Raw genomic sequence first — 15,869 nt, 5'->3', positions numbered from 1 at the left:
AGGAGAGTCGGGTACTGGAGGGGCAGGACAATGCTGTCGGGCATTTGAGGTTAAGGTTCCGAGTGGCACGCCTGGAATGGGACCCTGGACGTCAGCCCTTGGAGCAGACTGCTGGGGAGTGAATTGCTTAGGTGAAGGTGGTGGGGGACATAGGGTCGGCCGTTTGAGAGTGTGGCGAGTGCGAGGGGGTGTCATAGGCCTGGGACACACTGCCGGCGTGGCGTGTGCGTTAAATGGTGCTGCGTGGCGTCATTTCATTTCGTCGTCCATATTAACAGAAGTGCAGCCGCGCTGCCTGCTGAGACGTGACCCGACGCCTATTTTTCACAAGTGCCGTACACAGTTCCCAGCTGACAATTTACAGGGAAACTGTCTGTGATCACATTTGTACTGTGTAATCATAGTAAAAGCAGAGTGTAGGCTCCAATTATATCATGTAGACACTTCACCAGGTAAAGGGCGGGATTTTCTGTGGTGCTCTCTCTCTCTGTATCTCTCCTCTGTGTTTGTGTGTGTGTGTGTATCCTGTGCTGTTCGAGGGTAAACAAAAAAACATGTGACTGCTTTTTGGTAACAACTCATCACTTGTTGGACCTCAAAAATACTATTGTGATGGCCATTATTGAAGAGGAACTCTTTGATTCAATTGTAGGACCTGCAGCTGCAGCACCGCAGCTGACATGCAGCCCAGTTGAACACACACAGAAGGAAACCGCAGCCAAGATGTGCGTCTCAGGGTAACACACACACCATGCAGCAGTATGTCCCAGGCCAAGACAGCACCTGCCCCCAAAAGTCCCACAGCCTCCTCCAGGGAAAGTCGGAGGGAGTGGGCATGGATTTAGTGCCTCAGGAAACTTGCACAGAAGCCACGGCATGTCAGGTAGTATAAATGAAAAAACAAAAGGAATGAATAGTTGAACAGTCGTGTATAGCCCAAACATCACTAAGTTTAGAATGAGTCTATGCTGATATGAAATCTCAGACATCTACTGACTGTGAGTTGGCTCTTATATCACTCATATAGTTTTGGTCTCTGTACTCTTTAGCCTCTCACACACACACACACACACACACACACACACACACACACACACACACACACACACACACACACACACACACACACACACACACACACACACACACACACACACACACACACACACACTCATTTATCCTTCCATTGACCCTCCTACTACTGGAGTCACCTGTTTCAGCCACTTTCTACAGACACACATGCTCTCTGAATCGGTCTCCCTGGGACGGTGTTGACTCAATGACAAGCTCACCTTCCGCTCTCCTCTTCATCTTCTCTCCACTGATCTCATATATCACAGGCGACCCCCCTCCTCACATTTGCTCGCTCACAGATGGACATGTTTGATTTCAACACCCCTATTGTATATCACCTTCCACAAACACATTGACCCTGCATGTAGACACACGCAGCAGGCTTAAGTCAACACATTGCATGTGGCCAAGACAGTCATACTGCAGCATGCACTCTTTAATAGATGTCACAAAAATACATTTTCTGGAAAAGAAGGGAGACTAAACAAAGTGTGTGCCTTTAAAACATATCATCATACTCAATGCTTCCCCAACAATAAACCGTGGATCACCAGTGACCTGAAAGTTCTTCTTAATAAGAAGAAAGCAGCCTTCAGGTCTGGGGACAGGGACGAGCTCAGGAGAGTGCAGCGCCACCTGAAGGAGAAGATGAGGGAGTGCAAGGACTCCTACAGGAGGAAGCTGGAGGCAAAACTCCAGCAGAACAACGTGAGGGAGGTGTGGACCGGTATGAAGGAGATTACTGGATTCAAGGGGAGAGAGAGACAACCAGGGGGAACCTGGAGAGGAACAATGAACTAAACTGTTTCTTCAACAGGTTTAGTTCACCACCCTCATCTGTCTCCTCCACACCTTACACCTCCCAAACACCTCTGCTGCCTCCTCCCCTCCCCCCTCTGCTGCCTCCCCCCCTCCGCCCTCCACCTCCCCTGGTGAACTGCATAGAGCCCTCAATCTCAAAGGGCTCTTCCTCCATCGACACCTTGATGTGGTCTGCTGGGGGAGCAGCATTGGAGCCGGTGACACCAACAGACTTAACAAACTGGTTAAGAAGACCGGCTCCATCATCGGCTACACTGGACAGCCTGGAAAAGGTGGTGGAGAGGAGGACGCTGAACAAACTATTGTCCATATTGGATAATCCTGACCACCCTCTCCACCACCTGCTGCAGGGACAGAGGAGCACTTTCTCTAAAAGACTCCTCCAGCTCCACAAGGACAGATACAGGAGATCATTCCTGATACAGGAGATCATTCCTGATACAGGAGATCATTCCTGATACAGGACAGATACAGGAGATCATTCCTGCTGACCATTCCTGCCCAATAAGACTTTACAATAACTCACCTCTGGCAAAATACATCACAGTACAATAACACTGTTGACTGTGTTTCTTGGTTGTTTGTATATAATATATATAGATATATACTGTACTGTATATACTGTGCATTTTATATTTTATATTTTATATTTTTTACTGCTATTTTATTGCTTTTCTATTGTTCTATTATTATCTTATTGCTTCTGTATGCTGCTGTAGCAAAAAAAAAAATTCCCCTCGGGGATTAATAAAGTAACTACCTAACCTAACCTAACCAATAAAGGTGCTGTTAGTTTATAGTACCTGGTATTCAAAAAATTTGAGGAGAAAAATACTGGCCCACTTCAGCCTTGTTTGGAACAAATTACAGATTTTTTTTCTCCCCAAATTTGCTCAAGTAAGAATAAAAAGTAGCTAAACCTCGGCCCAAATAGCATTGGCCAGAAATAGTTTAGTGTAAGTAGCCGTGTCCAAGGTAACACTGGCCCTCTTGGACAGCTGGTCAGAGTTTTACAGGCCGCTTTGTACCTGTTTATTTTCACAATAATGGGCAGCCAAAACATCAAAACAACACTTTTTCCATAGTTTTGTTGATGTATCATAAACAATATGTAGAAGCATAAAGGTCCATTTGGATTTATGATAAAAGAAGAGATAAGAAAATAATTTATGATAAAAACATTTCAGTGAGCTTAATAATAAACTCTTGACTGAGATAATGCTGAGAGAGATGTGTTTCCCACAGGTTGTGAATCTACTTGTGGTGGTGGGTGGTGCAGCCTGTGATTAATGTTTATGCAAAGTCTCTTGCATTTAGAAGAAAAGAGTATAACCCAGGTTATTTTCTCAAGCTATAATTTACGAATGTCCCCTAAATGCCTCACATGCAGGGTATTGTATCGTGAGCTAGCTTCACACAGAGAAATGTCTAGTTATCAATGCAGTGCAACTAAGACAGGTGTGTAGCTAGAAACTAGTTTGAAAAGAGTGAAATAAGGCATTCTGATGTCATGTTTGACTAATGTTAAACAAAGTGATTTCATCTACCTGTGCAGACTGCTGAGGAGCAGCCTTGTCAATGTATTTACACTGAGGTTGATACGTTTAATGGCACTGAAGCCCCTCTTTGCAGGGAATGACCAGAAAACTATAAAAACCAAACCGCAGATGCTGTTTTACACTTAGGAGGTATTATGATTGTTGCTGAAGTAAAAAACAACAACTTTGTTTTCACAGATTCAAGCCCTCAGTCCACTGTGACTTGTGTAAGTTCGGTTGCAGCTTAAGATCTCACCCGTTTGTCTCATTTGCTTTGTGCGCAGGGGCTCAGCTCCCCACATATGGAGCTCTACACAGACACGGATCAAAGGAGACACTCAGGTAAAGTAAGCGACTAGACAAGAAAAAACAAAAATTATCTAATTAACAGATAATCGTCAATCCCCACACTTCAGAAAAATCAGGCCAAAATATCTGAATCTGCTGACAGTGGCGATGAAGCAATTAGAAGCTCAGCTGCTGATCATGGTGCAACACCCTCTTTTTTTTTTTTTTTTGGGGGGGGGGGGGAGGAGCTGAGCTTCTGAAAGAGCACTGAAGGGAAGTTTGACTGTTGAGTTCAAATGTGACTTCACCTTTAAGCAGAGTCGGACCAGATTAGAGGATGGCACCTCATTCATTTGAGAACTATATACCAGATTAAAAATTAAACAGTTTGATGAGCTTTTCTACATGAGGTACTTGTTAGTTTCTGCATGCTTTCGCAATTTTTTTAGCCCAAAAAACATGCACATTAGCGAGGTTCTTGGTCACGTCACAGAAAGCATGCACAACCAAGGTTCCCTCCAGATGAGCCAGCTGACTTCCCGTTGACTTCTCAAACACATGAATGGGATAAGACAAAACTTATTTAAACTTATATATTACTGGAAAAATGTATGACGTCGCCTACAGCATAACCTCGGAGAAAGGTACAGTGGCCCTGTAAATGTAGAAGTATAAATCTAGCTTTAGGGTACTAGCAGCCCCGCACATGGTCAATTATGTACAAGTACATTTTAGCACTCTAATTTGGATATGTCACATAATAACGGGCAAATTCTAGCTATTTACTAAGCAAACTAAATCCCCTGTGATTGTGTAACCCTCTAAGGGTGAGATAATAACTAAGAAGGACACCATATGTCAGTACATGTGTGTGATTTGACTGTGAGTCACTGTGAAGAGTCAGGACAAATGGGAAGCAGCCACAGGTAGGGCATTTTTCTTTCTGTTTGCACATCAATCAAGACACTGACTCTTCTGTTCCATTCAGCTTCATGCTTATCTCACAGGTCGAGACACGCGCACACAAGCATGTACACACACGTGCATCCTCTCACCCGTCTGAGTCTTGGTAGTTGATGTTGAGTCTCTTAGTGGAGCCCAGCAACTCTGGAAAAAGACAGTGGGAAAAAAAGGGGGGTGAGGAGAAGATAATTAGTATTTGGTGACATATTTGTTTTTCATCAGCTCTCTCTCCAGAAATCCCTCCAAACCTGTGTGTGTTTTCGGTGTTTTTCCCTGCACTTCTTCCAATCATCACTACTTCCGTCAAACAACCTTGACAGTCCTGACAAGATGGAAAGCTTTCCTCACCTACTGCTGCCTCACCCCTTCTCTCTCTCAGCGCGCCTGATGGCAGCCAAATGATTCATAAACAAATGATTCTGCTTTGTAGAAATGTACAATTCCCCTTTGTTTACACTGCAATCTTATCAGACCTGTGACAAACATAAAAACATGAGCATGTATAAGACATACATACATTATATTTCTTTTTCTACAGCAGCACTTGGTGCAAAAATAACACGAGTCGATCAGTAAGCAAGACTGAACATGTTTTTTTCACTCATCAAGGAGGAGACACTGCAACGTGTCCCATGTCTTACTCATTCAGTCTGTACAGCCAAGAAGACAAAGTAAGTCACTTGTTTTCTTTAGTAGCCTTGCTTCTCCATGCATTGCCACAATTACCAAGATCACTAGAAATTCCCCTTTAACAGTTTACAATGTCTCAAATTGAATACGTGGTAGACAAACTGGTTCCATCCCTTGTATCATTCAACATCAAAAAGAGGGCTACAAAGCTGCCCTTTACAGTGTGAACATTGTTGTATTATTCTTTATTCAAAGTCAGATCTTTTATTATTAACTTCCTCTTCCACATGTTTAACCCTCTTTTAGCTGAGTATTCAACAATCGAATCTTGGCCACCTCCAAATATTCTACTGAACCCTAAAAGTCTTGTTTTGAATGATCGCACTAGATTTCCAGACTTTGAATATCATTCATCTATCTTCATCTCATACATCAGCCTCTCATGAGGACTAGAGCCACTCCTCCCACAGCTAAATACCCTCTGACATCCTACAGCTGAGATCTACTGTAAAGGCCCTACTGTCTGCCGATTCCCACACGGGAGCTGCCAAGCCCGCGAAATAAAGCGGCATTCATCGCAGTCAGTTTCCCTCACTGTTTTCTCCCACATAGATGTGAAAAATCACATAAGTTTCTGTGTGTGTGTGTGTGTGTGTGTGTGTGTGTGTGTGTGTGTGTGTGTGTGTGTGTGTGTGTGTGTGTGTGTGTGTGTGAGAGAGAGAGAGAGAGAGAGAGAGAGAGAGAGAGAGAGAGAGAGAGAGAGAGAGACAAGAAGGGTAAGAAGAGAGGAAAGTTAGAAGGACAATCAAGTATGGTGAAATTTGGCTCATAAATTTGAACCACTGACCAACAACAAGTTTGTCCTTTGACCGAATTGAGAACTAAACTGAAGAAAGCCATCATAGTTTGTTGCATCATTCACTTTTTTAAGGACCACTGTCAGAGTTATAACTGCTGTACAGAAGATTAGTGATCTGCATGATAAATGAGCAAATGGTACAAACACATACTTTAAACATATTTGATTTTTTTTTTGTTACCAGGCTGTAGTAGAGCTGAATATTTAAGTGCATAAAAACTGGCTGAATGTACACAAAAAGTCACACTGGTAATGAACAATGACGCACATAGTGGGGTTGGGCATTGGACAATGCCCAAATGGGATCTGAAGTTTCCCTGCTCTGTTGAAAGAACAGGATCTTACAGGACTTTCTTTTAGTCACTTCAAATCAGGTATATTTATAAAGCACATTTAAACACAACAGAGGTTGACCAAAGTGCTGCACATAATCCAACATAATTAAAAGTATCAGATAGACTTGAACATAAGAGGAAATAAATAAATAATAATATAATAATAATAATAATAATAAATAAAGAATTAAAAACAAGACTAAATTAAAGAAAATACACAAGGGTGTAAGAGCGGTATAGATTATAACTCGATGGGGCTTAATGTGGAAAAGCCAGTGAAAATATATTGTTTTTTAAACAGGATCTGAATGCTGGTAGAGAGGCTGACCCATTCTGACACACAAATAATCATAATAGAAACCTTTAAGTAAAAGCATTAGTGATCTTCTCAAGGGTCTTTAAAAGAGATGAAGGGCTTGACCTCAGCTAAAACTCTTAGACCTGCAGATTAAATCTGTTGTTCTTTCAGTTCAAAACAAGGTTTACAGTTGGATGCCATAGAACCTTGCCATGTTGAAATGAGGAATGTTGAAATATTATCATGTGACTTGAGCAGCAAACGCTCAGTTTTACCTTCATTTAAATTGAGAAAAATAGCTAAGTTTTTAAATATAATTTAACATTCTCCTGCTGACTTACTAAGCTGTTCATGATCAGACTCCATCATATCTCAGAGATCTTATAGAACCATACAATCCTAGCAGAGTACTTTGCTCTCAGTACGCTGGTCTACTTGTGGTTCCCAGAGTTTCCAGAAGTAGAATGGGAGGCAGAGCTTCAGTTTTCAGGCTCCTCTCCAGTGGAACCAGCTCCCAGTTTGTGTTTGAGGGGCAGAAACCCTCTCTAGCTTTAAGATTAGACTTAAAACTTTCCTTTTTGATAAAGCTTATAGTTAGGGCTGACTCAGGTAGACCTGAACCAATGCTTAGTTCTGCTGTTATAGACCGAGGCTGCTGGGGGACCTCGTTATGCACTGAGCTTCTTTCCTCTCACTCTTTCACTCTCTATACACTCTATACACCATTTCATCTCATTAACTTCATGCTTTTTCTCCCATAGTTTTTGCTTATTGTCTGTTGTCTCCATTCAGTTCCCTCGCTCGCGTAGTTTCTGTTCTTTCTTTTGCAGATGTCCCGCCATGGAGCTGCATGTCTCTGCTCTGCGCTTGTCATCTCCACCAACAGTTCTTCTCTTGTATATCTATGCTGTCCTTTTCTCTCTCTGCTCTTCCCTCACTCCAACCAGTCGAGGCAGATGACTGCCCACCTCTGAGCCTGATTCTGTTGGAGGTTTTTCTCCCTTAAAGAGGACTTTTTCCCTCCTAGCTTATGTGGGAATTGATGAATTGTTGGATTTCTCTGAATAATGCTGTAAAGTTCTGCCGTAAGGACTTTAATGTGTTAAGTGCCATGAAATAACCTATGTTGTGATTTGGCGCTATATAAATAATATTGAATTGAATTGAATTGAATTGAATTGCATTTTTACATTGGCCAAGCAGCTTATTAAAATATTTACAGAGTAGGAAGTATTAGGTTTTAGCAGGAGGTGTGTTTTGAAGACACAAATCCAAGGGGTAGCCAATACAGTGAAAACAGAAGTGGACCCTAAATGGACCCTTGTGCTACCTCCTCAAGTCAGAGGGACTGATTGAGAGGAGTCAGCTACCCATATTAACATAAAGGGATCAAATCAGGTAGGATTTAAACCAGTTTAGAGCAATGCCACAAATAAAAGACTACAGTTGCCAAAATACAACAAGCGTGGCCACAGACAAAAACAGGAGACACAGGAGGAGAGGTGATCGGGGGCAAAACGGAGGACAAAACTGAACTCCTGACACCTTGATTACCTTAAATTAACGGAAATGAGCTTGATCTGTAGGGTCCACATTCTCAATGGGAGGATGCAAGGTTGCCACTTTGGTTGCACGACTAAGTTAACAGAGCTGACAAAAGTTCACTTCACCGTGGTATGGGTGTTGTGGCCTCACAGAGATTACAGTTTTGTATAGGGAGCTTCGCCACTGGGAGATCAAAGAAACCATAGGAGGAGCTATAGGGCTCAAGAGACCGATGAATAAACGGAGAGAAAGAGCAACAGGGAAGAGGGAATCCAGGGTAATGTGTCAGTCATGTATAACACTTTAGTGCTTTTTTTATTCAAATGCAAACCGTCTCTCGCAAAGAGGTGATTCCAAAACAGGTGAACATTATCCATAAAACCAACACTGAGAGCTCTGTTGTGTGGAGACGACCTGCTCCATGACCGAGACTGACAAATGGAACTTATAAAAAACACTGCCTTTCCATGTGTTTTTTAAAAAAAACTCTAAAAGACTGTTAAAATCAGTTTTTGTCAGTTCAGACTGTTGACAGGTTTTGTCACTGGACACATGGACAAAGATTATTTTTATTGAAGTGGAGAGTGTCTGTCAGAAGTGACTTCCGGAGCTGTAGCACCGGAAAAGCAAAGAGTGGCTGCATTAAAAAGCGAATTTCCTGTATAATGGAGTCACCGCCTGTGGGTTGGAGGAGAGAACAGCGGACGATTGGATGGTTACTGAGGGCAATTAGGGGGCAACTTCATGATCAGCAACCTCAGACTGAACTAGTGGGAGACCAGCAGACCTTCAGATTACTGCCTTTCTCAACAACTTTCTCCTGGAGAAAGAGGAGGAGGACTGAAGCTGCTTGTTCAGCGAAGCAGTGGAAGGCGCACAGCCGATACAACTGTCTCCAGCATCCAAAGGTGGGGGGAAGGAGACAGCAGAAGCACGCAATGAAGCAGGTTCACTACAAAGTCGGACCATGTATGATGGATGTGGACCAGAGTAGTGTGAGGATCTATCCTGTAATGGTATTTCTAACATTTCAGCCCAGGTTGTCCTGGTTAGTGCTGAGCTGAGTACCGGCTTCTCAAATCCGGCTCCACCACGCACCCAACTTGGCATTTGGCTGGAAAGGTATGGGGTCCATCATGTCTACACCTGTGACCGAGACCACATCATCCTCCACCATGCCTGGGCCTGATGGGTTCACGCCAGATCGAGGTTCCTCAGCCCGGGTTCACCCCACAGCTGCTATATTGGCCGAGGCGGGGTGGTTGCGGTGTCAAGAGATTGCAGCCTGTGACATACAAAAGGAGGGAGACCAGACCTCTATATCACCAAGTGCAGATTTGTGGATGAAGGATATGTGTTTTTGCCTTGAGTTGTGGCCTCAAAGAGTTTGTCCTCGTTCATTCTGAAACTCAACCTTCAGGCAGCAGATAGAATTCTCCAGCTGTGAGTAAACATGTCAGCAGCCCTCACATACAGCCGTGTTAAAATCCAGACACCCGACTGTTAAAGTATTGTACCTTGTTAAAACATACAGGTTAAAAAAAAACAACTAAATTGATTCATAATAATTCATTATTTCCAAGTAATGTCATACAGTATGCCAGTGGACCAAGAAAGCTTTCTCACTTCCATAGTTGGGAGATCCATTCCCACTGGAAACACCGGTGCCTTGCAGGTTTTGGGGTAATTCATTTTCCCAAACATTAATGGTCACATTGTGGGTATATTTGTGCTTTAAATCTATTGTACTCATGTTAAGGCAGTCCAGGGAAATTTAGGCCCATTTTAGAGCTGTTGCTGCTGAAACCTCACATGTGTCAAAACAAGAGCCTGAAGGCACAAAAAGGCATAGACTGATAATGAGACAGAGGGGTTGGGCGTTAGGCTCACTGCCAAAACAGAGTAGAAGCTCTCCAAGCAGTATGGAAAGAACAGGGCCTTTCAGGAGTTCCAGTTACAACATGAGCCTGCATTCCTTGCATAGCACACCCACTGCCCTATCCTACATGTTCACTGTCTCTGTGCATCTACAAAACTATCAGGTCCCTTTCCCCTCCCCTCCCCTCCCCTATTCTCCCCTGCCCTCCCCTACCCTCCCCTGCCCTCCCCTCTCCTCTCTTCCCCTCCCTCATTCCCTCATTGCACTAAAGTAGCAGGGGGCTCATCCAGAAATCAGGATCAAATTAGCAGTATGTTGACTCTATGTCACGCCTGGGAGTTGGTGCAAACAGACGTGTAGTAAATCTTAAGTGCAAGTGTTTTCTCCCAGAGAGGAAATTTCAGGGTTTTTCTCACTCACTGAAAGTTGATATCCACGTATACAAAAGTTACTGTTATGCTAAGAGCTGAGGAGTTGTTAGTGTGGAGGCCCTCTATTGTTTTCTGTGGTTAAAGCAAAAAAGCAAAGAAGCCATGCAAAGTTGTGTGCATAAGATGCATAAGCAATGCTCTGAGATACTGTTGTCATGCTTCCTTTTGCACCTTTCCAGTCGGAGCTCACAAGCATCCTGGACAGAAGAAAGGGATCTTGATGCTTTGATGTGGAGAAGGTAGTTCACAGAGGAGCGGAGGAACAATTAGAAGAAGAGGGAAGTAAAGAGAGGAGGCGAAGTCGGGGAGGGGGAGATATGAGCTTGCTCCTCCTTTTAGCTTAAGTTTCAGATGTGTGAACAAGGAAACAAAAGGGGCTTTTTAAAGTGTTTGCTACAAGGTCAGATGAGTGTGCAAACAGCTCTGAACCTCTCAGAGTAGGAACACAAGCTGGAAAATGTAAATTAAAAGTTCAAGAAAACTTGTTTTTTTTCTCGACAATACTGCAGCTGTCAAGCACCTGTCACATTGGCTTCAAAACTAGTTTTAAAATGTCTTTGATTGTGGTCTGCACATGAAATGAAATGGGATGAAAATGTATATAAATGAAATGGGAAAAACACATTGGCACTGTGGCGTATATCCTGGCAACAGAATATCTGTGAAATTCAAGGACTTCAATAGTACGAAATAATTTAAGACAAATGCACAAAAGAAAAGAAACGAAGATACTTTTCACCATTTGACTTTACTATCATCTATTGTAGTTTAAGATTTGTGGCATTGAGTAGGTCAAATGCTCTGTCTCTCGGTGTAAATGAAAGTGAAAAATAATGTGTGAATCAACCCAGGTCGTTCAGTTTGGGAAAAAAAAAAAAAAAAAACCTGCACCACAATGAGTAGAAGGTAAGAAAGCACAAACACCACAACCACAGCTGTTTGAGGCGAGACCAAAATACTGGGGAGTGACAAAAGAAGGTAATTTAAGGTCATCATCCGTCTGTGGCGATGAGAGGTTTTCTGTCAGGTTAAAGAGAACACTATGGGGAGTGGGCAGTGCTGGCAGAAATGATTGTGGTGTTGTGGTGTTAACACTTGGGACGAATTCGCGTGCTTTTACACCTCTGGCAGATACGTCTTTGAAGCAGTCTTTATGCTGACCAAAAAAAGTCATAGGTAATACTGATAATAAGATTGAAGATAAAACAGAGCTGCTAAATTCTGTACAGATTGGACAGGTCAGTTGACCTGGTTACCTGTGAGATGCTCAATTACTGGCTCAATAATTGTCAGAAGACCAATGTTGTATACTGAAGTCTTGCATGTGATGATACCTGTATCAATCCATGACATTGAAAAGTTCAGGTCCTTCTATTATTGTACTTCAAAAAACTTTCCAAAGTCATTTAAGTTCATGTTTAACCTGGGATTAGACTCTGTAAAGATATGTTCACTAATAGCTTGAATTTGGACCAAAATGTCTGTCTACCTTAAAGTGCTTAGGAGAGGCGTACTGTCAGGTGTAATCAGGTTTAATCCTGCAAAGTCATAGACCCACAGCCTGACATGTGATGCTTGTTAATGCAGCTGGATGAACGGAGGTCTATACCTCTGCCTCATCAGAAAAATAAGCCCTAAAGAAAGCTCAGCATCAGTCTTTAAATAGTTGAGTGACTGGCAGCCAAACGGGGTTTCCTGACAGAGACCTGCACCAGAAAACTTTTTGTTTTACCCTCAGTTCTAACGGGGGACAACATGTTGCACATAAACTGTCAATGGAAAAAAAACTGGTTTGCCTGTGTGTATTTATGAAAATGTATTTAAGTGAACTGTTTTCTAGTTTTCTCAGAATACAGAGTAAAGACGGAACGTATTAACAGAGCAGACACATTAACCAAATTTTCAATGTGACGCAATTTCACTTTATCAATTTGTACATAAACCCAAAACATATTACAATACTTACTACACATATATGTTTTTATGTGTTATATTTTCATATCTTGTTTTCACTTTGTTTTTCTATTCTCTTTGTGTTTCACCAATTAAGATTATTTTTCAATGTTGTTGTACTCTTTGCAATGACAATGATTGTTTGCTATAATAATAAATGATGGAAGTAGGTCTTGAGAAAAACCTTTAATATCAAAACAGCTCCAGGCTGCATTATCCAATACATTTGCTCCATGGTTAATAATAAAGAAAGTAATCTTCCGTCATGCTGCTGCCAACTAGGTCAGACACACTCAATATTTTGCTGACAATGAGCCAGTGTGGAAATGAAACAGATGATCTATGTTGTGTTGCATTGTGTATCGGTGTGTGACAAATAAACAAGCGTTGTTACTTCTATATATTTCCCCCTCAAAATCAGAAAATCAGAAAAGGTGTAACATGTCTCAACCCTGCTCCTTAGGGACAAAACCCTTTACATACCATTCAAATCATCTGTTTACTCTGCTTACCCAACTCGCTGCACAGCCTCTCCTTTTTTCCATGCACTTTTCGCATACAGTAACTATGAGACCTATAGCTGTGTTAGACTGCTCTAATGTCTCACAATATAGACCTTAAAGGAAAAAGGTTTGCTAGATACTATTTATCATATTCCGAAAGCTCTGCACCATGAGAGAATACAAATTTGCATGCCGTCATTAAAGCAATGTTGAATTTTACTATGATTTTTGCATACCACAGCACTAAGTGCCTGTGATAGGTGGTTTAATCCATCTGGTCAATTCTTACTTCCCCCAGGTGGATTATAATATACTGTAGTACTCTGAAGTCAAGTTTTCACGATTGTAATTTCGCCTGAATAATGAAAAAGATTGGTTTGCACCAAAACATCCCAAAATGCACCAAAAATCATGTTTTATTTCACTTCTCTTTGAGCCAAATCTTTCGCTTAGCATGATGCAAGACACCTAATAACGAAGCTGTACAACATGCTGCCACTCTCTTGAGAGCAGGACATTAGAAAACACTACCATGTGTGGTAATATGTTTGGCTATCTGCGTGGGCGGAGGTAAAATATCTTAGTTCGTCTGAGAACATTTTCATCCAACATTTCTTGACCAAAGGGCAACTTGGACACACCCCTAAAATATTGTTTTTGTTGAGATTCAGTGGTTTAATTTCTCAATTTACTGCGGCGATGTACTGTCAGAACCTGTGACATACAGTAACTGCTGGGTTTGGTTTTAAGTTGCCATAGATCACACCGAACCACACCTAGCAATGATACTGGCTGCACTCAAGACGGGCTTGAAACTTTAAACTAGCCAGGGCATCAAATAAAATGAACCATCCCGCCAGTAAAGCTATTGTAGGCCTACGCTGCTGGAGAACCTCCCAGGGTGCACTGAGCTCTCCTCTCCTCTCTCTTTCACTCTGTGCATTTATAAGGCATCATAATATCCCATTAACTTCATGCCTTCTCTCTCTCATAGTTTTGTTTGTTGTTTATTTCTTTCTTTGCAGTTCCCCTTGTTTGGGTAGTTCTGTGTTTTTTTTGGAGGTATATCCCTGAACCTGGAGCTGATCTGCGATTACTGGCCCCACCAACAGTTAACTGTCTTGGATGGCTATGCTCTTCTTTTCTCTCTTCCTCTCCTCTCTCCCCAACCAGTCAAGGCAGATGACTGTCCAACTTGCCTCCCATCTCTGAGCCTGGTTCTGTCAGAGGTTTCTATCTGTTAAAAGGGAGTTTTTTTCCTCCCACTTGTCACTCAGGTGGGAGTTGTTGTATTGTGGGGTTTCTCTCTGTAATGCTGTAGGGTTCCTTTATAGGTGATCTGAAATCATTTGCGTAGTGATTTGGTGCTTTATGAATAAGATTTGAATTGAAATTAATTGAATTGAGTTGAATTTAAATGAATTGAATTGAATTGAATTAAATTTCAATTAAGTTAGTATTTTCAATTAATTGTTTTAATCTCAAATAGGTTAAATCTCTAAATTGTTTGACTAACAGTACAAAACCCCAAAACATGCCATTTACAAGAGTATAAAACAAAGACCATCATAAACTAAAGAATATTTAGCTGTTGTTGTTTGATTTCCTGTTGATCAATTGAACTATTAAAGAAATATTTCAATTTATTTTAAACTGAAAAATTTCTTATATAATGTGTTATTTTGCTTCACAGGGTCATGGTAACTTTGCAATTTCCAATAAACACACATGGATAAATATGCAGAGTGATTCAGTCTGCCAGCAAGTTGCCCCTGTTTTGAGATCTCATACAGAGAGCCGTTCAGTCAGAATTTTATAGAAAAATGTTTTTGGGGAAAGCTGCAGGGAGCTCATGCAATTCCTTCTAATATATGCTGTTTTTTTCGAGTCCCTGTTTTTACAACACAGGTGGAGATGTAAAGTGAGCATGACCCATAGAGCCACAATAGAAACAATAATGGGCAATACACCAGGTAGAAAAAAACAAAACTGAATTATCCTATAACTTACTGTTTGATTACTATTGAAAAGGTACAAATTTGTACCAACCGTAGAAACAGCATTCCAATGGTCAAACAACTGTATGTATGTATGTTTGTATGAGCTGAGCTCCCCTTAGGTCCCTCGTAACTCAAACCATGGTGTCGACCCTTAAGACTGCTTGAAGTCCTGGGTTTCCACCAATTGTTTGCTTGTTCCCATTTAAAATAGTGACATCATCAAAGCCTTGAGCTCTTTTCCAAATATGCTGCTGAGGTTAAAAAATAAATATTGATTGAACTTTAACTACTTTGCTCAGTGACCCCCTCCAGCTAGTTAACAGTCATGTGATTATTGGACTTGCGCCACACACTAGCATGAAGTCACATTATCCTACATGGATGGAAAACTCATTACATTTCTCATTTAGCTTGAGTAAAAAGGCTTAATACTTAAAAGCCTGTAAATCGTGAAAATTTGTGAAAAGTTGATCGCAATAGCACTGACCATTACTGCTATTTGTTATAGTAAATTACTACTATCTAAATTAATTGGTGAGATCCACAAACACTGAGACATTGTTTTAAAGGAGGTCCTATGAGGTTGTAAAATAATTCTCAGGTTAGTGAACTGATCTGGAAGAGAAAAGATCACGGTGAAATTGTTACCAAAACTGACTGTTAAAAACATTAATGGAGTCACTCCAATATGAGACTATTGGTAATATTCTTAGCAAAATGCTGCAGTTAGAGTAGTGACATGGATTTAGCA

The 15,869-nt window shown here is 41.5% G+C and overlaps 1 protein-coding gene across 1 annotated transcript in view; it reads right to left on the bottom strand.

The window, feature by feature from the left end:
* LOC138626836 (caskin-2-like) overlaps positions 1–15,869 on the bottom strand; it is a 47,432-nt gene that overhangs the window by 20,515 nt on the left and 11,048 nt on the right. The window contains exon 2 of the mRNA XM_069708765.1: positions 4,778–4,829. Within this exon, the coding sequence (XP_069564866.1) occupies positions 4,778–4,829 (52 nt within the window). The remainder of the gene's footprint in view (positions 1–4,777; positions 4,830–15,869) is intronic.

Source organism: Brachyistius frenatus, unplaced genomic scaffold (assembly GCF_029030835.1).
Source record: "Brachyistius frenatus isolate BFR_SWC_R1_liver_20210118 unplaced genomic scaffold, ASM2903083v1 Contig_78, whole genome shotgun sequence".
NCBI lineage: Eukaryota > Metazoa > Chordata > Actinopteri > Embiotocidae > Brachyistius > Brachyistius frenatus.
The sequence above is the reverse complement of the archived record's forward strand: the minus strand, read 5'-3'. Positions and strand labels throughout refer to the sequence as shown.